General features: G+C 48.5%; 1 protein-coding gene across 3 annotated transcripts in view; it reads left to right on the top strand.

The window, feature by feature from the left end:
• The first annotated feature begins 1,252 nt into the window (after positions 1 to 1,252).
• The window catches only part of TMEM72 (transmembrane protein 72), a 29,988-nt gene continuing 10,518 nt past the window's right edge, over positions 1,253 to 20,722 (top strand). The window contains exons 1-2 of one of the 3 annotated variants that reach the window (XM_059169580.1): positions 1,256 to 1,612; positions 19,227 to 19,293. In XM_059169580.1, coding sequence (XP_059025563.1) covers positions 1,309 to 1,612; positions 19,227 to 19,293 — 371 coding nt within the window. In that variant the 5' untranslated portion in view covers positions 1,256 to 1,308. Of the gene's footprint in view, positions 1,613 to 19,226; positions 19,294 to 20,722 lie in introns of all 3 variants that reach the window. The other 2 variants (XM_059169582.1, XM_059169581.1) reach the window with 2 other exon arrangements.

A 20,722-nucleotide genomic window follows, 5' to 3' on the forward strand; every position in this document is an offset into this window, starting at 1 on the left:
GTCGAGTTTGATAAGTTCTTTATAGATTTTGGATCCTAACCCTTTATCAGAGATGGCATTTGCAAATATCTTCTTTCATTCAGTAGGTTATCTTTTAGTTTTTATTGATTATTTCCTTCACTGGAAACTTAGAATAACTTTAATAGTTAAAAATATCTATTCATTATATGAGAGTATAGGGTCCTCACAAAGCAGTAAGCAAAACAGACTATGCCTGAATTTTTATTATCATTACAATTTGGTTTTGGGGTTTTGGGTTTTTGTTTTTGTTTCAGTTTTTTTACCAATTTGGTGGTTTTGCTATCTATCCCATCTGAGCACAGGAGTAAAAGACTTGAGAAAAAATGCCTGAGAGAAAAGCTAAAACTTGAATCATGCAATTCCTCACATCAATGAGTAAATTGAGAATTAGCAAAAGCCCACGACTGTCGACTTTTTGAAGCTGGACTTCTTAGAGCAGCAATCAGAACATACTTTGAGAGCCACCAGTCTAGCCAAACCCTCCCATTTGTTTTCTGCAAAAGTTACTATAGCTCACAAATATCTCTGGGTTTCCCCAAGGTCACCAGTTAATTATTGACATAGAAAGCCTCCTCCCAAAGTATCCCAGTGATTTCCCACATCGCGCATCAGGGATGCATGTCAGGGATAAAGGAGGGTACGTGTGTGGTGTCGGCCTGAGCTCTAGGTATGTCTGGTCGAGTCCAAATTCAACACAGACTGCAAAGTTTTCTATCTATATGCAGAAGAGAAGCTTGGAACTCATTTCAAAAGCTGCTTCTGGGGGCGCCTGGGTGGTTCAGTGGGTTAAAGCCTCTGCCTTTGGCTCAGGTCATGATCCTGGGGTCCTGGGATCGAGCCCCGCACCGGGCTCTCTGCTCAGCAGGGAGCCTGCTTCCTCCTCTCTCTGCCTGCCTCTCTGCCTACTTGTGATCTCTGTCTGTCAAATAAATGAATAAAATCTTAAAAAAAAAAAAAAAAGCTGCTTCTGCTGGTGATTTAAAAACACATCTTTTTCTCCCGCACACACACTGACATGGACCTGTCCCCTCTAGACACCAGCTCTCCTAGACCCAGTGGGCCTGAGATCAAGGTGTGACTTGTTCAGAGCTGACCAGGAAGGAAGGGCCTGGGCTGTCTCCCTGGCTCTCTCCTCCCGCCCAGAAATGGTTAATTGCCAGCTCCAGGCTGCCTCCAGCCCAGCCCTAATTGGCGTGATCTCAAGCGGCTGGCTGGCCGTGCTGGAACCGCGGCAGCTCCGGGCCAGGCTGGAGCTGCACGGAGCAGCAGAGGCATTCTTCCAAGGTAATGATTAAGCTAAGCGTCTGGCAAGGGCATAGGCAGCAGAGCCAGGAAGGTGAGCCCTATTCACACCTCAACCAGGCCGTGGTGGCCAAGACTGGTTTGGAAGGCAGGGCCCCAGGGCACGGGGGCCCAGAGCGGACAGCCACAGCCTCCCCCTGCACACGGGCATCAAGGAGCATCTCAGGCCGGAGTCTCTGCTGCCTGCCCTACTGGGACCCTGCCCTCAACCCTGGCACCATGAAGCTGCAAAAGTTCTGGACTGGTCTGGAATACACCTGCCGGCTCCTGGGCATCACCACCGCTGCAGGTAAGACCCCGCCTCCCAGCTGCAGTCCCCTGGGCTCTAGGCATAGTAGACAAGGCTGCTCAAGGGGTGGGAGCCAGAAGGCTGGGGACGAATGGACACATCTAGCCACATCTTCCTTCACTTTTCTTCCCAATGCCTCCAGAAACTGCTCTGCAGGGCAGCAGCAGGTGCAGTGGGGTGAGCCTGGGTGAGGGAGCCTGGTGCTGGATCTCCACTTGGCTGGCCCCCACCCATGTGACCTAGGGAGCCCTCGGTGTCCTCATCTGCAAAATAAGTAGAGAGGGTCTCCCCTACCTCCTTGAGGGTTATTGTAAGGTGGAGGTGAGAGCGGAAGCTGAAGGTCTAAGAAGCCCAGGCAAATGTGAGAGTTGGATGTTTCGCTGTATAGTTATGAAGCCAGTCAACAGAGCTCGTCATGTTTTACTCAAACCATGGCTCCATTTCAAGGAAAGAGAAATCCCAGCACTTGGGACAGGCTGAGGTCCAGCAGTGGACATGGAGATCCCAGGCTTCCCTTGCCCCACTCCTCCCGCCATTAACATAAAGTCCCATAGAAATCCAGTCCCCCTTTCTGTGGTCTGACCTCAAGTATGTGCCATGGGTCTGAGGTAGAATGGCTCCCTAAGCTGGGCTCCTCTCCCTCACTTTGCCTGATCACAGGGCTGCTCGACTCTCAGAGCAGAACCAGAGCAGCCACCCTCCTGAGTTCTGCCTGCTCCCTTCCCCAGTGTAGATGCCAACCTTTGGCCCCTCCAGATCCCCCACATGGTCAGGGTCTGTGTGTGGATTGTGAGAAGGCAGTATTCTGAGCTCTCGGCTCTAGGCTCCACTGTCCCTTGGGCATCAGGAAGAGATGCACATCGCTCGCCAAGTCCTTCCTTGCCACTGGACAACATCCAGTATGAGTCTTGGCAAGTTAAGAAATGTCCCCCAGCTCAGGACTCCAGCTGTGCTGGTTCCAGCCCCCACCCTGTCATTTGCTGATATGTGACCTTGGGAGAGCCACCCAGTGCCTCTAGGATGGTACTTTCCAATCTGGACCTCCTGGCCAGCTGTTTTGGAGGATCAAGGATGCATAGAATGAGCAAAGCTCCATGAAACTGAGCCCATAAACCTCTTGGGAGAAGCCCACATGACCTGGTTCCGAGCTCAGTGGGGTGGCTGGCTGGTGGGCTCTTCTAGCATCTAGGTCTTCAGCACAGGAAGTCAGCTGTTGGGGAAGATCTAATGACATTCCTTCTATCGCAAGATGGAGCATCTGAGCCTAAATAGAGGCAGTGACCTTGCCCAAGGTCACCCTGCAGATCAGAGGGACAGCTAGTCTGGAGCCCAGGGGCCCCAGCTTTTGAAAAGGCCAGGACTCTGGCCAAGGAACTCCCTGCTCCCCAGAGTCAGAGTCTGGAATTGCTCTGCTGAGGGCCCTGAGTAAATGGCCCCATTCCTTACCTCAGTAATGGGCTGATGGGGGAACCTGTTCCAGCCTCTGCCAGAACCACCTTGTCACTTACATGCAGGGGAATGACTGCCCAGGTACACAACTTCCCATCCTGGGCAGAGGAAGGTAAACCTCAATAGGGCTTCTATGTCCGGAAGTCCTGGTCTACCATGTTGATCTTGAGCCCACCCTGCTCTCCTTAGGCCTTGGTTTCCAGGTAGGTAAAATGTACCCTTTTCAGCTCTCAGGTATTTTGGTGATAGCTCCCCTTGCTATAGTCTGCCAAGAACTGAGGCCTGCTTCCTCTCAGGAAGCTGTTTTAAGATATATCTATTTTCCCAATAGCCTTTCAAAAGACAGCTTAAAAGTCTGATATATCTCAGCCAGTGGAAGGGTTGGTGTCCGTGCATGCGCTTGCACACACACACACACACACACACACACACACACAGAGTTACTCTTAACCACAACTCTTATCTCTGTGCAGAGGGCCACTGTTAATGCTGAAGATGAGTCTTCCGCTTGGTTTTGATATAGGATCTAAGCTAAAAATAGGCCATGAGTTGTCTTTTAATGGCCAGGCTTTCCAGTAATCTTGTTGGAGCCTTCTAGAGTTCTGGGAGCAAGTGGGAAGCTAGAGAGAGGGGCTTCAGGGCTCTTGGGCAAATCTCAAGTTTCTTCCAGCATCACTAAACTCCTGGCCTGTTTCCAGGGTTTAACATTTGCAAATTCCTTATTCCCTTAAGCCTCTTGTTATTGAAATCTCTGTTGAGAAGTCCGGGCCTCATTTACAGTAACACTGCTATAGATAAGAAATAAGGCTTGAGACAGAGGCTGTCACTTTGCAGAAACCCCAGGAGACCTAAGGTGGCCCTGGTCCTTCTAATGAGAAGTGTAGGTTCTCCAGAAGCTAGAAAAAGCATGTGGCTCAAGATTGCTCAGAGTGTCACCAGCAGAGACCAGGGAGCTGCCAATGTGGCAGCCTCTTCCCTGAATCCCCTTCTCCTCTGCAGATGAGATCTGGGACCGCTAGAGGCCCAAGGGTACCAGACCCCAGGAGACTCCACCAGAATGGAAAGGCCCAGTGGCGATGGCCCAGCTGGCTGAGTTCATCTTTTCTTCGCCTCCCAGCCACTCTGGATGAAGCTTCATCAAGATGTCCAGGGGTCCCATGGGCCATTGCTGCCCCACCCCCATGCCCAGCCCTCACCACCAGTGGGCACCGACGAGCAGTGCCACTGCTAAACAGGGGTAGACAAGCCACAAACAGAGAGCACCCAGCTGAACTGTTCCTAAAATTAGAAGATTCTCTCCCATGAGATGCTTTTTATGACTTTGAGCCAGTCATAAGGTTTCCAAATCATCACAGAACTTCTCCCAAAATTTGTCTTACACTTGGCCAGCTTCACTCATTTGCATTACCTCCCTGGCATGGAAGGTTGTGTGTGTGTATGTGTGTGTGCACATGTGTGTGCGTATGTGCACCTATGCATGAGTGGACACATGTGTGACCACTGGTGTGTCTCCTGCTGAGACGGGGCTCCAGGAGTCACCCAAAGAAGCAAACACAGCTAGGGAACTGCACACAGACTGTGAGCGCTCCACAACTCCCTGTCCAGATGTTAGATACCCACTTGTCCAACCCTCAAAGCGGGTTCTCACTGTGTCCACATAAAGGTGGGGTCATGATATCTTGAGTTGGAGACCCAGGCCCTAGAGGATGCATGGCCCTGTGATTTATTTTCACTATAAACCAGCCATTAGAAGAGAGAACCTGGGAATAGGTTTTACTGAGATGGGAACACAGAAGCACAGAATGCCCCTTCTCCGTCTTACAGGACTGGTCCCCATACCTGTTCTTGGAAGGCGGGATTGGCTTCACTTTGAACTTCCGCAATCCTCTTAATCCCTGAGGGAGAATCTCCCTGTGCTTGTCCTCACTCCTCAGTCCTAGTCCCAAGCCTGTGGGGAGGAGAATGGAAAGAACCCACTGTGTCAGCTGTTTGTGGAGACCTCTGTCACTTCCCTCGGGGCTAGGAGGCTCAAGAATGAGGCTTCTCACTGCCAGCACTTGAGGGTTTTCTTCGCTCTTCCAGCTCTACCCTGGGGTAACAGTTGATAATGAACATTTTGTGACCAAGTCCTGGGCTCCATGGTTTAGATGTAACATTTCCTTTCAGCTTCATAATTACCCTTTGAAGCCTCATCAATGCTCGCTCATCATCACCCCCACTATATGTGGGGAGAAACCGAAGCGTGGTGAAACACCTTGTCCGGGGTCTCACAACCAGGAGGCAGAGAGGCAAGTTTCTAACTGATGAGGGTCTATTCCTGAGAACCTTTCTCTTAAACATTGTATCCTCCACTTAAATCAGGCTAAAGGACATGTCTTTCTCTGGTTTGGCAATCCCAAGATGCAGGATACAATACCCACAGAGCCTTGTCTGAGGCCATACCATACACAGGCTCAGGCAGGAGGGGGGGGGGGTTATGCTGAGGTTGGGCACAGTTAAACACAGCATAGGAAGCATAGGAAGCATGACCAAATACTTCCAAAGTCTAAAGACTCTGATATTTGATCCAGATGTTCATTTTCTCTCTCTGAATAATTGCCGTGCAGACTTTGACTAACACTACCATAACCATCCAGCCAAATCCATTCCTGGACCTCATCAGAGGACAGACAAATCTGCTCACATTTCCAGAGGGAACTAGGGCAGGATCTTCCATTTATTGGTCCAGAGATGCATAACTGACAACAGTGAGAGGAAGTCATGATCTTGCTAAAGCCCTGCTGGTATCTATGAGGGCCAAATGCTGATCTTAGACGTATTTTACCCATGAGGAAACTGAAGCTCAGAATGTCCATGTAGCTTGGCACAGGTCACATGGCCCGTAGAAAGCGGCTCTGGTATTGGAGGTCCGGTCTGTCCACTCACAAGTCAGTGAGGCAGGGGCACATCCGGGGGCCGTCTGCACACTGCTCCAAAGAGAAGGGCACCACACAGCCAGCAAGGAAATGGACCAGCATTGAGACAAGGCCATTTAGAATGAGCCTTGCTTGTCAAGCTAATGTGCTCTTTCTCACAAATCAATGATTTTAGATCAACCTGGAATCACTTACGGGTTTTGTTTTGTTCCAGGTTTTTGACCCATTAACCTCTTCTCTACTTAAAGGACAGTGCCGCATTCCCAACAGCCCCAATCCTTACGAATACTCAGTTCGAAATGGAGATTTGGTTTATTAATACAGCCTAAGACAAAAGTAGCATTTAAACCCATTATTTTTTAAAGAGTACTGAAGAGTAAAGCAAATGCATAGTTTGACCTTAGCCCTATCAAAGTCTTAAAAACAACAACAACAACAACAAAACTAATGCTTCTGAGACAACCATCTTGGGCCCTCCACGCTAATTTCCATCCTTCTTAAATGTGTATCCCCATGACCATCTCCTGCCATCCAAGGAAGCTTCCTGCACTTCAACATGTCCACAGTGGATTTATTACCCAAGCAAGACCCCACTGTTTTCAGAGCCTCCAAATGGATGTTGACTGCTTTTCTTTTCCGATCTGATTGTCCTAATGAGTAAATAAAATACCCCTACCTCTGTTCCACTCTCTTTCCACTGAAAGATCATATGATTTGGTTCAAACACTTTTTCTTTACTTCCTTATGCCTATATCTTCCTTAGATTTAGAACAAGGGATCTGTAACACTATTTAGGATTCATTTATTCAGCAAACATTTGCTGAGTCCCAACTCTGTGCCATGTAGACACATAGATCTATGCTACACAATCTTTCCTGAAGTCTGAAAAAGAAAGGTGATCCCTCCCCTTGAGAAGCACCAAGGTCCCACCAAGGAAACAAGCCAGAAATTACACATCCTAGCATGATTCTCTCCAGTATAGAGTTTGGAGGGATGAATTTGTGTCCTTCTCTACTAATTACAAGCTGTGTGACCTTAGGCATGTTACCTAGCCACTTTAAACATCAGTTTTTTTACCTGTGAAATGGCGATAATGAGGGTACCTACCTTCCGGGGTTGTGAGCATTCAAAAAAACAATGACTAACGCAAAAACTGCCTGGCACATAGATTCTCAGTCAGTGCCAGTTAATTTTTAAAGGAATGTGTAGAACTCAGGGACTGTATAGCATGAGTGATGGGCTCTTCCTTTCAGACGGAAAAAGAAGGAAGACCAGAGGAAAGGAACAAGGCAATCTATGACCCTGAAAGCTACAAAGTGAGGAAGGAGTTAGAATGTGAAGTCTTCTACTGAGTAACATTTTCCTTCACATTTTAAGGCTGGGTCATTAGGATCAGCTCAAGGAAATTGGGTTATTTCTGTACTACATGTAGTGACCAAATCAGAAGGAAGATGGTAGCCTCATTTTTTTTTTTTAAATGGGCTGAAAATTCTCTTAAAATTGTCCTCAGTTCTGAACAACCATCTGAAGAGGGCTATTATCAAAAAGGATTGTCCTTACATACCACTGGCAGATGCTGAGAAGAGAGTGGCTTCTGTGGGCTCCCTCTGAACCTTCCTAGATTACAGAGGCCAGGAGAAGGTCTGATGAAGAAACATGGCTTATGCTATCTGGAGGTTCAGTTATTGTTGCTGGCACCAGGAAAACTGTCATGTGGAAGGGTGAGCAGATGCATTCTTTCTGAATGTGAGAAAGAATAAGAAGCAAATACCTTGGGCAAATACTTTAACCTGAAATCAAGACCCGGAAGAAATTTCCCCTGTGGGTCCTTACAAGAAAGATGCTATTCTGTGTTAGAGACAATGTCCTCAGTAGTATCAGTGAACCTGCAGGATTGTAAATGACATCATCATCAAAAAGTAGCATATCAGGGGCACCTGGGTGGCTCAGTGGGTTAAAGCCTCTGCCTTCAGCTCGGATCATGGTCCCAGGGTCCTGGGATCGAGCCCCACATTGGGCTCTCTGCTCAGTGGGGAGCCTGCTTCCTCCTCTCTCTCTCTGCCTGTCTCTCTGTCTCCTTGTGATCTCTCTGTCAAATAAATAAATAAAATCTTAAAAAACAAAAAAGTAGCATATCGGCACACGATCTATGCTACACAACCTTTCCTGAACTCTGAAAAAAGAAAGGTTATTTTCAACTCACTCTATAGAACTAGCATTACTCTAATACCAAGACCATACAAAAGCATCATAAGGAAATTACAGACATACATCCCTCAACTTAACAGTCCAACTTAAAGTCCAAACAATGTTTTAGCACATCAAAAATAAATAAATAAATAAATGCCAAGGGGGTAGTATATCATAAACAAGTGAAATATTAAGGTTGCTTTAATATTTGAAAATCAATCGATATAGCTGACCATGTTAACAAACTAGAAAAGAAAAGCTTATATTATGAAAATAGGTACAGAGAAGGCATTTGACAAAATTCAGCATTGTGTCATGACAAAAACTATCTCCAAACTGGAAAGAGAAGAAAACTTTCTCAGCCTATAAAAAGCATCTACCAAAAAACCCTGTAACTACTTACAAGTCAAAGATCAGGTGTTCTCCTCCTAAGTCAGTAACAAGACAAGGATGTCCACTATCATCATTTTTAGACAATATTGTATTACCAATTCTAAAGAGTATGATAAGGCAAGAGAAATAAAATGCATACAGATCAGCAAAGAAGAGGAAAAACTTGTTATTCACAGATGACATGGTCCTCTATGGAAAATCGGATGGAATCTACCAGAAAAGCTGCCAGAACTAATAAAGGGTTCAGTAAGTTGCAAAAGACAAAATCAATATACGGCGACCAATCATATTTCAATATACTAGCAGCAAAAAATTAGAAAATGAAAAATTTGAAAGACAATGTATAATAGCATCAAAATTATGAAATAATTGGGGGTGAATCTGATCCCAAAAGTGTAAATAAAAACCTGTATACAGGAAACTAAAAAAAAAAAAAATTGATGAGAGGTAATAAAAAGACCTAAATAAATGGAAAAATATATCCTGCTCATGGGTCAGAAGACTTAACATTGTTTGGATGTCAACTCTTCCCAAAACTGCTGTACAGTTTAAATGCAATCCTAGTCAAAATTCCAACAGAGTTTTTTCTAAAACTTGAAGGTTGTTTCTAAAATTGGCCTGGAAATGCAAAGTTCTTAATATAACCAAAATGATTTTGTAAACAAAGAGCAAAGGACGTTAACACTACCTGATTTTAACACTTACTATAAGTCTACAGAAATCAAGACACTACAGTATGGACACAAAGAAAAATAAATAGATTCAGGCAACAGGACAGAGTCCAGAAATAGACCTACACATATATAAACAACAGACTTTTGACAAAAGTGTGGAGAAAATTTAGTGTAGAAAGGATAACTTTTTCAACAAATTACACTGAGCAATATGCATTTACCAAAAACTGAATGTCTATCTACACCTCGTACCATACACAAAAAAGACAAAAAATTAATTATAGACCTAAATGTGAAACCTAAAACTATAAAACTTTTATTTTTTCCTAAATATTTTATTTATTTATTTATTTATTTGTTTATTTATTTAAGAGAGAGAGAATGAGAGAGACAGAGAGCTGGGGGAAGAATCAAAGGAGAGGGACAAGCCAACTCTGTGCTGAGCCTAGAACCCAACTCAGGGCTCGATCCCATGATCCTGAAGTCATGACCTGAGCCTAAATCAGAATCGAATGCTTAACTGACTGAGCCACCCAGGCACCCCGAAAACTACAAAACTTTCCGATAATCAGATAAACTCTAAGTAATGAGTTAGGCAGCCATTTCTTATTTACAATATCACACTTTCAGTCTGTAAAAGAACAAACTGATAAATTGCATGCTATCAAAATTAAAAACTTCACTTTTTAAAATATAATGTTAAAAGAATGAAAAAAAAGTTAACAAAGAGCTATGGTAGTAAATGAGCCCATGAAAAGATGTTCCGTATCATCGGTCATCAAGAAAATGCAAATCAAAATAAAATGAGACACTACTACATAGTATTAGAATGGCTTAAAATAAAGACACATTCAAAAATAAATAAGTAAATAAATAAAGACACATCACACCAAGTGCTGAATGTTGGCAAGGATGGGGAACTCTCATACACTCCTGATGGTGATGTAAAACGGTGCACTCGCTTTGAGAACATTTTGGCAGTTTCTTAAAAACTTAAACATATACCTACCATATGATCCAAACATTCCACTCCTAGCTATTTCTACCCAAGAGAAAAGAAAGCAAATGTCCATACAAAAATTGCGCATGAATGTCCATAACATCTTTATTTGTAATAGTCAGAAGCTAGAGAAAACCCAAATGCCCATCAACAGATGAATTATAAACTAACCAAGGTATATCCATACTACTTAGCAACAGAGAGGCATAACTACTGATACATGCTACCAGACGGATACACCTCAAAATAATTATATGTATGAAAGTAGACAGCCAAAAAAGAGTACATGCTGTATGATTCCATTTTTATAAACTTCTAGAGGATTTAAACTGATCTCTAGTGCTGAAAGCAGATCAGTGGCTGTCTGGGGGTGAATGGAAGTGTGGGAAGATAGAATTACCAGGAAACTAGAAGTCATTCTGCTTTCTGTGTCCCTCATGTTCTGGCAGGTTGGCTCAGCTAGATGTGTATGATAATGGCAGAGGCAGGAAAGAGCAGGCCCAGTTCACAAACCCACTTTATATCTTTGCTTGCATGATGCCTGATTTATCATCCTCTTGCCCAAAGCAAGTCACATTGCTAAGCTCAGATTCAAGGGATGGGGAAACAGACTTCACTCTAGCAAAGTTACATAACAAAGAGGGTGGACACAGAGAGGGGCATTATTGCACACTACCACAAGGCCTCCTGCAAGGCGAAAAAACAAATCTCCTGGCTGGCCAACTTTGGTGTATAATTCATGTTTAGAGAATCAAGGTTAAAGAATCCCCATCAGTGCATTCTCTAGCCTTCAGGAAATTCTCCCCACACAGGCTTGTAGGAGGTGTTAGGGGTACTGAGTGCCACGCTATAGTCTAAAATCTCTTCTACTTGAATATCTAGAAGCCACAGCTTCTCCTGAGTTAAGAAATCTACAGCTACTACCTTCTTATCTCAATGGATTCTTAACAACTGGCTCCAGAATCTTCATGTTCCTAGGAACGGTGCAAATCTAGCTCTTACCTCTACAACCAGCCATGACCCTTTCAGAACCTAAACCATCCCCAGCCATTGTCATCAGGTGGTACATTCTTACCTGAGATGTCCTTACAGACACTAAGACTAGTAGGAAGCACACCATACTTGAGGATGAAGAAGAGCCATGAATATAACAGGATGAGTTATGGGGCTGCCCTCAGCTGCAGTGAACATGACATTCTCAACCTTCTCCCTGGGCATCCAGAGCCAAGATCACTGTCTGGCATGAAAAGTGACCTCTATGGCCCCCAGGGCACTGCATTGAATGTAAGATGGATATCAAAACTCAACCCAGGGGGCCTGGGTGGCTCAGTGGGTTTAGCCACTGCCTTCAGCTCAGGTCATGATTTCAGGGTCCTGGGATCGAACCCTACATCGGGCTCTCTGCTCAGTGGGGAATCTGCTTCCCTTCCTCTCTCTCTCTCTGCCTACTTGTGATCTGTCAGATAAATAAATAAAATTCTTTAAAAAAAAAAAAAAACCTCAACCCATCTATGGAGTCAGAACAGACAACCTACAGCCAACCATGAGGTCAGTCCGGGGACAAAAGCAGCACAAGCCCGGAGGCTGCCAGGAGAGCCCCTCGGCAGTCAGCACCACGGACAGGCCACGTCCTTGTGAGCACGTTGGCCCTAAGCCCTTGGCATCCCTTCAAGGTTGCACAGAGGACAGGACACAAGAGACGTTGAAATGAATGGGGCTTTGGACTACTGATATCCCAGTCAGACCTGCAGAAGGGACCTAATACAGGAAAATCAATGAATAAGCGTCAGTGTATAGATAAAAGCTCTTCAGCCACCATAAAAATGTGTATTAATGGAAGGAAAGGATGAGAATAAATCCTCTTCTCCCCCTTGAGAGTGCTTGCCTTTCTCAGTCAGGAACAAGCTTCCTCTCCTGATAATTCTATTAGCCATCATCTAAATTTGAACAACACTCTATAATTTACTAAGACTGAATGTTTACAGTCACTGATGCATGCTTTTATTAGCCCCATTTTCTGGAAGAGAAAGCAGACGAGAGTGATGATTTGCTTGAGGAACCAGGACTCAGCTTTCCTGATCAAGCCTCACGTTCTCTCTGCTATAGCACAGCACCCTCAAAGCTTCCACCCACCCTCTGGGACCAGAGCTTCAGGACACCCAGGAGGAGAATGAGAAGGTGGTGCGCCACAGGGTCTCAGTCCAGCACCTCTGATCCCTGCTAACCTAAACTAGAACAAACCATTCAGGAAAGCTACTCAGAAGAAAGCCCTAGGAGAAGAGAAAGCTGTGCCTTGTCCCAGACAAAAGGGACAGAGACTAGAGGGAAGGGGACAAGGTGAGGAGGCCAGGCTTGTCCATAAAAGCTAGTAGAGGAAGAGTTCACTCCAATGAGTGCCAAGGAAGTAGCCTCCCGGGGGGTTGTGCAGGAGAGGGGAGACAGAAGCCAGGGGCGGACTGAACTGGGTTGGGCTCCTAATGTGGTTCTGTTGGCCTGGGACGAGGAATAACAGGAACCTGAGGGAAAGAAAACAGGGAAGGATGGAAGGTATCAATGGGCCGCTTAATGGTGGTATAAAAATGGTTACATTGCCGCTCCGTCGGGCACCCCTCCCACCTACAGTGCAAAACCCAACACATCTGGGAATCGAGGCTGCTCTTGGGGGCTACTTTCTTCTTTCATTGTCTGGCGTGAAAAGTGACCTCTATGGCCCCCAGGGCACTGCACTGAATGTAAGATGGATATCAAAACTCAACCCAGGGGGCCTGGGTGGCTCTGGGAAAAGGCCTCAGTGTCATTTGTTGGAGTGAATTATTGATCCTGATTGCCCAGGTCACACTGAACCAGAGTCCTTCAAAGGCGAAGTTTCAGAGCTACCCATCAGGCTGCCTGGTGAGGAGGAAGGAGGACCAGAAGTACAGCCCGGACTCCACAAGTAGCTTAGAGGCTCCCAAACCCTGGGCCATGAACATCACCAGATGCCAGGGCTGCAGGCACTCAGTCTCGTGGCCAAAAAGGGGCCAATGCTACCACTGGCCAGCACTGGGAGTGAATTGTCTCCTTCCATGGACGTTGAGTGCCTCTTTAAATGTTGTGCCCAGGGGCCCTGCTGACCTCCCCCTCGTCCTGGCTCTGCCGGATGCCACATCTTCTCTGTGTCTTACAGACAGCCGTGCCTAATTCTGGAAACTGGGGAGAGTTCCTGGGTCCAACTCCACAAAGCAAGGGTTGTACCCCTTCTCATCCATGAGGTCGACAGGAGGCCTCCAGGAGAGCAGGTGTCTACCTGTGCAGTCCTGGGGAGACAGACACGCAGGACACAGGAGGACCAAACCTCTTCTCACACACCAGTCCCATCTTTCACTTACCACTCCCCCTTCCAATTTAAGACCACACATCGTTATCTTTTCCTAGCTTCTGAAATGTCCCAGTTCTGGAAACTAGTCCCTTAGGAAAAAAAAAAAAAAAAAAAAAATTAGAGTACTCCAGACCCTCAGTCAAACCGTCTTGGGGTTCTGTTTCTGGGTCATGTGGAACTCTGGTGCCTTCCAAAGTCAGCTCATGCCCAGCACAGGTCAGTGAGTACAGCAGGCTAGCAGGGTTCATGGCAATGGCCCCTGCCGTTGGCGTGGGGAAGTACTGGATGCAATTCACAAAATCCTCCTGCAGGAGGGGGTCTCAATTTTTACTTTCCTCACTTTTTCCACTGGGACTTTCTGTAAAATGAATCTGTAGAAGAGAGCTACTTTGGATGAGGCAGAGCCTCACTGATCCTGTGTGAAATCCTAAGATATTACATCCCCGGTAGGATTCTGCAGCCCAGAAGTAGTCCCCAGACATCACCCAACACCTAGGAGACTGCATCTCCCAGGCTGTGCCTGAATTTGAGCAGGAGGAGAGATGCTGCAGGACCTAGGAGCCCATAGGTTGGCTCTCTGACAATCAAGCTAGGGACCAGTGAGAAGGGCCAGAGACCTAAGGGGTCTTGGGGACACGCTCCCTGCTGAGAGTCAGAATATAGACCAGACAAAGGAACTTCTGTGCCAAAAACATCAGGTAATTAAGAAGATAGGATAAGCTGCTTTTCAGTTATCTGTGGCTGCAGAATAAAACTATTTCAAACTTTAGTGACTTAAGACTACATCAATTTTATTATGCTTGAAATGTTGTGGCTCAGGAATTCAGACAGAAAGCAGTGGAGACGGCTCGGCTGCATGAAGGCGGAGATCTCAGGTGCAGGGCTGCAATGGAGCATCTAGGGCGGAACATCTAGAGCTTTGCTTCTGACTGTTGGTTTAGTGCATCAGTTCTTCTCCACTTCATAACTGCTGGGGCTGGGATGTCATCTAGAAAATTCCTCACTGACACATCTATGTCTGGTGGAGAGGGCTGAGCCAGTGGGGGGCTGGTCATGAATCTCTCTCGCTCTCTTTCCCTCTTTCTCTTTTTCTCTCTCTCTAGCATTCTTTCTCCATGGCTCACTTGGGCTTCCTCACACATGGTAGTCTCAGAAGCATCAGACTTCTTACAGAGGGAGTGGCTGCCCCAGAACCAGCATTTGAAGAGGGCGGGGCAGAAGCTCTTTGTGAACTGCAGTTTAAGTCTGGATCATTCTATAGGGCAAGAGAGTCACTAAGGCCAGCCCCCATTCAAAGGGAGGGGAATTAGACTCCACCTCTTCATGAGACAAGTTGCAAAGAATTTGTGGTTAGCTTCCATCTAATGCACCCTATTCTTACAAAGAAACCCCAAATTGCATTGCTATAATTAGGGGTATTTATCTTACTTAACAATACTAAGTCCATGGGGGGCCAATTCCCATTTTCTGCCAGAGAGCCCAGCAATTAGATTACCGACCTGGTCTCTGGGACTGTTGTTGCCCCCGGGATCAGCAGGAATACCTTCACAAGGAGACCATTCCTAGCTCACTTTACCTCAGTCATGGCCGCTGGTGTGATGTTCAGAAGCCCAGGAGGCCTTTGGGGAGATGAGTACTGGGGAGGAGAGTAAGTTCTCGCAGAAACAGGCCTCATGCCCAGCGTACTTATTGGCACCCAGACTGTGGGAATAGAGTTTCCCCCAGAATGCGGGGCGCAGCTTTCTCTGTGGACTTGGCTCCCTCGGAAGGGCAGGAGGAAGTTGCAAGGTGCAAAAAGACTTGAGGGTGTGGGCTCGGGAAGTCACACTGTCGCTGCCCCAGGTAGAACCCGTGACCTTGCCCAGTTACAGGAACTGCACGGAGAAGCCCACGGAACCGCGGTAGCAGCTCCAGACTCTCCTTCCTGCTGCTCCGGGCTCTAGTTTGTGCAGCTCTGGCTCCTGGCCGCGCCTTGCCTTCCTTCTCGGTGGAGCCGTCCTGGTTCCCAGGCAGAATGGAGCCTGCATTCAGGCCCTGTCCTATCCTCCACGGTTCTTCATTTTCTGGGTCCACGACAGTCACTGCAGCGCGTAGTTCCCTCACAGCGCCATGCTTTACCAGGCCCGGCGCACAAGTTGTGCCATAAACATGGGTGCAGACTGACCACTGGGGACTCTGGACCCTGGACGACTGGAATGACTCTTGGATGGCTGGGTGGAACTGCCCTGGGCAAGGAGATTGGGCTGGGGCTACTTCTGACCTTCAGAAGAGAACTCTGCTCAGGCTTGGGGCTCCGCACCGAGCCCTCGGGTTGGGGAACAGAGGGGCCGTCACCACAACCGGCACCTTAGGCACCAGGAAGCTCCCTGAGGCCGTGAGGTGATTGTTGGCCATTCTGTGGCAGACGTTACAAAACTCCATTCACCGCTGGGCTTGGGGGACATGGCAGTCCAGTGCCCATGGCAACGAGGGTCTCATGCATGTGACACCCCCATTCACATGAAGGCCCCCAGGAAATGTGCTCCCCACCAGCACCATTCACACCATAGTCCTCCTCCGCTGGGGGTTCCTGGAGCCCCCTGAAAATCAGTCCTTCTTCTGGCTTCCCTCTGCCCCCTTTCCACCAGCCTGCCCTGGGCCAGGCGCTGCACCTCCAGGAGGCTTGCTGGGATGTTTCCATAAATAACATGGGGTTGAGGATTCCCACCTTGAGGGGTGCGGTCCAGACTACATAAGATGCATGGAAGCGGGGGGTGGTGGTGCCGTGTGTCGCACGTGCTGGGACTTCCTTGAGAGGTAGCTGGGTTGGCACACCCAGGGGTCTTCCGAACCCAGACACCTTCTGTTCCTACGCTGCCACCTTCCTCTACCCCAGAAAAAAAAAAAAAAAAAAAGGAAACTAGGCTGCAATGGCAAGGCTGGCCCTTCTCTGTGCCTGGAGAGCTTGTCGGAGCCCCCAGGCAGAACCAGCCTCCCCTTCTGATCTTCTGTGCCTACTAACACCTGCGTATTAAAACAGGTGAACAAGGCCCCGGGCATACCATCAGGAGCCATGACCAGAACTTTGTTTCAGGCCAGGCCAGCAAAGGAGCCAGTGGCTCCCGGTGTGCTGGGACACTGGGAGGCCATGATCACTCAGAACATGGTTACTTCCTCCCCTCTGCTGCTTCCTCTCAGCCAAATGTAACCAAAGCCTCTTACCCTGTAGCCCGAAGTCAGGTCGCTTTCTGTAACGCCAATCTGAACATGTCGCTCAGCCTCCCCAAAACACTGAAGGCCCTCCCTGCCCATCCTGTGGACGCTGATATTTCAAGACCCACTCCCAGGCCTCCGCTCACAAGGACTGCCCATAGCCCCCTTCTGTGCTAAGTGCTTACCCATGGTTACCAAGGTAAGAACTCACAAAACGGGGATTCCAGCCCAACTCTCTGTCTTCTCCACTGTTTCATCGATTTTTTTTTTTAAACTACAAACCAGTGCTGCCCCTACAGCATTCCTAGAATGCCCCTTTGACTATAGACCTTTTGTTTCCATCAGAAGGCATCAGAGTAAGGGTTCTAAACAAATACGGGTAAAGGGCTGAGTTCCCAAGACCCTTTCCTGCCACCTACTGGTCACTCACCGCAAGGCCATGCAAATCTCCAAAAACTGACCTCAACCCCGGAATGTGCACAAGGGGCTGAGCACCTGTAAGGTGCTTGGCACTAGTCAGCTAACTGAATCCTTATAACCATCATGCGCAAGAGGGGTAAGGTGGAATCTGAGGCTCAGAGAGACTGAGTGAATCAGCTTTTAACCGGAAGATGTGAGACCGAAATGCTGGAATGGCCCAGGTTGGTAGATTGGTTTTGCCTATGCGCTCTGTGCCTCAATTTCCCTCCCGTAAAATGAGGCTGTCTCCTCACAGGGATGAGACCCCCATGCACATAGGCACACATTTCACATACGTGCACAGTCACACACACACAGAAAATAGACAGTGGAAACCAGGAAACGGTCTGCCACCTGGAGCCAGAGTCTCATGTTTGGTCTGCGGGTCCTTTATTTTCTGGTGTGTCCTTGGGGCACACACGTACGGGACATGGTGACTGACTGAGCCTTGTTTTCCCCAGTAAAATAGGAAGTACAGATGTGCCTGTGTCTCCAGCTGCTGGGAGGAGTGAGCACAAGTGTGACCATTGTGTATAAAGCATTAAGTGCTCTGTAGGTCATGCTGACCCTCTGGAAGGGTCTGTGGCTGCTCAGCACTCCTGGCCCCTCACCTGGTACAAGCGTGAACATCTAGAACCTGAAGGGGGCAGAGGCAGTGTCCCCCACGGCTCTAGACCAAGGCCAGGGGAGCCCCGGAACCTTCCCTCACCAAACATACTTAGGCATCTCCCCTCCCTTCCTAGACTGAAGCACCCTGTGCCCTGCTCGCTGAGGTACCTCCACAATCCAGTCCTCTCAGAAGTGAGGGGAGAGGTGCCTGTGGCCTCAGTGTGGGTCCTCACATGGCTTCTCATTTCCACATGGACAAAAGGCTCAGAACACCAGGGATGGAAGCTTACTGGGTGTCTTCCAGGGAGGAGAGTCATCAGATCCAGGGAAGCAGCCTCCTGAATAGCAGAGATGAACGGCCATGTACAGGCAGCCAAACACGACCGCCTAGCGCTGCCATCTTTGATGTTCCAGGAGGGAGACCAGAGGAAGCCACAACGCGGCCATTACCAGAGGGTGTCTGCTGACCCCAGAGAGAAATGGAGGACGCATGCAGTGTAATCAGTTAGGACCAGAAATAATTCTAGTTAGTGGGCCATGCAGCCCTGGAGGAAGGTTTCAGAATCCGTGAGTGCTGTCTATGGAATGTTTCCATCGGCGAGCGGATGGGGTTGGAGCCACAGCTCATTGAATGAAGCAGGGAGAGCAAGGGAATCCCTGTGAGGAGACAGCCTGGAGTCAGCAAGTCTGGAAGGCTGGGTCCAAGACAATATTCACTCTGGACAAATGGAAGGCTGAGTACTTGCGTGCAAACCCCAACAGCCAAGAAAGGGCAGGAAGAAAGACGAAGCTAATCAGCTTCTTGTGTCAGAGCCCCTCAGGGGCTCAGCCAGCAGTGGGTCCAAAGCAAGGAACCAGGAGGTGTGATACAGCTACCAAAACAGCAAGTGAAAACGGGGTCACAGAAACAGCTAGAACAGTGATCCGGGCAACAGGGGTTGGGAAGGTCCCACCCATGGCCAAGCACTGAACCCAGACCCACAGCACATATGGGCATGGGCTGTAGGACAGTGAAGGCCCTTGAAGCCATGACTGTTGTGAAATCGAGGGTCTGGAGGCCTGGAAGCATATGTTGTCTCTGGGGGCATGAGGCATGGCCAGTGTGGGCAGAGAAGGAAAGGCATCTGCGATCTGGGAGCTGGAGTAAAAGACCTCTGGCCTTCTGCTGAAACCCGTCTAGTTTCCAGAGACCAATCCAGAAGGCTCCTTGTTCCCTTGCGTTTTCCCAGCCACCAATCCCTGTGCCTGGAGAAGAGCCTCTCTGGCTCTCAGTCCCCAGGGAGAAGGCTCACTCCGCAGCCAGGGAACCTTCCACAGGGCCGCCGTGTGGCTGGAGCACCCAGGCCCACCCTCCCCTCTCCTCTCCCCCTCTTAGTGTTGATCGGCGTGGGCACTGAGACCTTCCTCCAGGGGCAGTTCAAAAGCCTGGCTTTCTATTTGCTGTGAGTATGTGTGCATGTGCCCTTCCCTGCTGGCATGTTCTGGTCCGGCTCACCCTAAGGCTGCCCCACTAACACAGAGTAGCCCACACCCCTTTTCCATGCTAACTCCATCACATCCCACAGGTGGAAGCCCTAGAGGGGACTTCTAGGATATTCAATGGTTTGGGCAGGGCTTTGGTCAGATCATTATTCCGTCCCTCTATCTACACACCCATCCATCCATCCATCTGTCCATCTGTCCATCTATCCACCCAGCCAGCCAGCCAGCCAGCCAGCTACCGTCTATCCAGCCATCCATCTATCTTTTCAGTCATCCTTTGTTCAGCAAACACAAACCAAGCTTGTTTCAGAGAGAGAGGAATCAGCTCCAAAGACTCTATGTTTGAGCCCTTCTATATGCCAGGCACAGAAACACGTCTTATTTGCGTGTGTCCTTGAACTCCAATGGCACTGTAGAAGGGCATACTGTCCTAGGTTTTCAGATTAGAAGATTTAGAGGGGATAAGCAGCTCAGCCAGCACCAACAAACCCATGAGCAACAGGGCCCAGAGTCGGGCCTGGATCCATTTAGTTCCCTAGCCTCTGTCCTTTCTTCCCGCCAGCCAACGGGAGATAGACCACTGTGCAGTGGTGGCCTGAAGAAGGAGGACACCCTGGAGGGAGGGGGTCTGCCAGCTCCCGAGGGACACGGGGCACCTGTGCGCTCTCCTGCGGGCTCACCGAGCTGCCGCCCGCACCCACCGTCATCCGGGCTTCCCCTGCCCAGGAGAGCTCTTTGACTTGCTGTGTGGATTGGCCTCCACTGTCTCCCAACTGTCTTCTACCCACCCAGCCCATTTCCACTCTGCTACAAAATTTGCCACCTAGAAACGCAGGGCTGTTCTGGAACCTTCAGCCACGGCCACGGCCTCCAGGCCATATTCCTCTGCCATCTCCTGGCCTCCGTTTTATTTCTTGTCACTCAGCTTCCACCTCAGGAGCCTCTGACTCTTTCTCAGACTCCCTGCCTCGCCTCACCTCCAAGCCCTTGCTCACTGCATTGAGCACCCAGGGTGACTTACCATCCACCTCGATGTCCCCAAAGCCTGATGTCCATCCCTGGCATTCCGCCCTGGGAAGCCTGCCCTGAGCCTGGAGCGACTTCTCTTTGCTCTGAACCCCCTCCATGTCTTTCTGAGCCTGTCCCCCCAGAATCCAGAAACCAGCCTGGCCTTCGTCTTCTCCTCTCTCTACCTGGCTTCCCCACAAACATCACTTCAGGTATGAGTTAGATGTGATTATCCTCCTATAACAAGTCAGGTCTATAGCCACTTAATGCAACTGCATTTTGCCCAGAGCCCTGCCCCTCCCTGACTGCTCTATTCCTGTCCCAAGGGGACACCAAGCCCCTCTAGTCACTCGGTGGTCCAGTCCTAGAAGACTTGATTTC

The sequence above is a fragment of the Mustela lutreola genome, chromosome 4, assembly GCF_030435805.1.
Source record: "Mustela lutreola isolate mMusLut2 chromosome 4, mMusLut2.pri, whole genome shotgun sequence".
In the NCBI taxonomy this organism is placed as follows: domain Eukaryota; kingdom Metazoa; phylum Chordata; class Mammalia; order Carnivora; family Mustelidae; genus Mustela; species Mustela lutreola.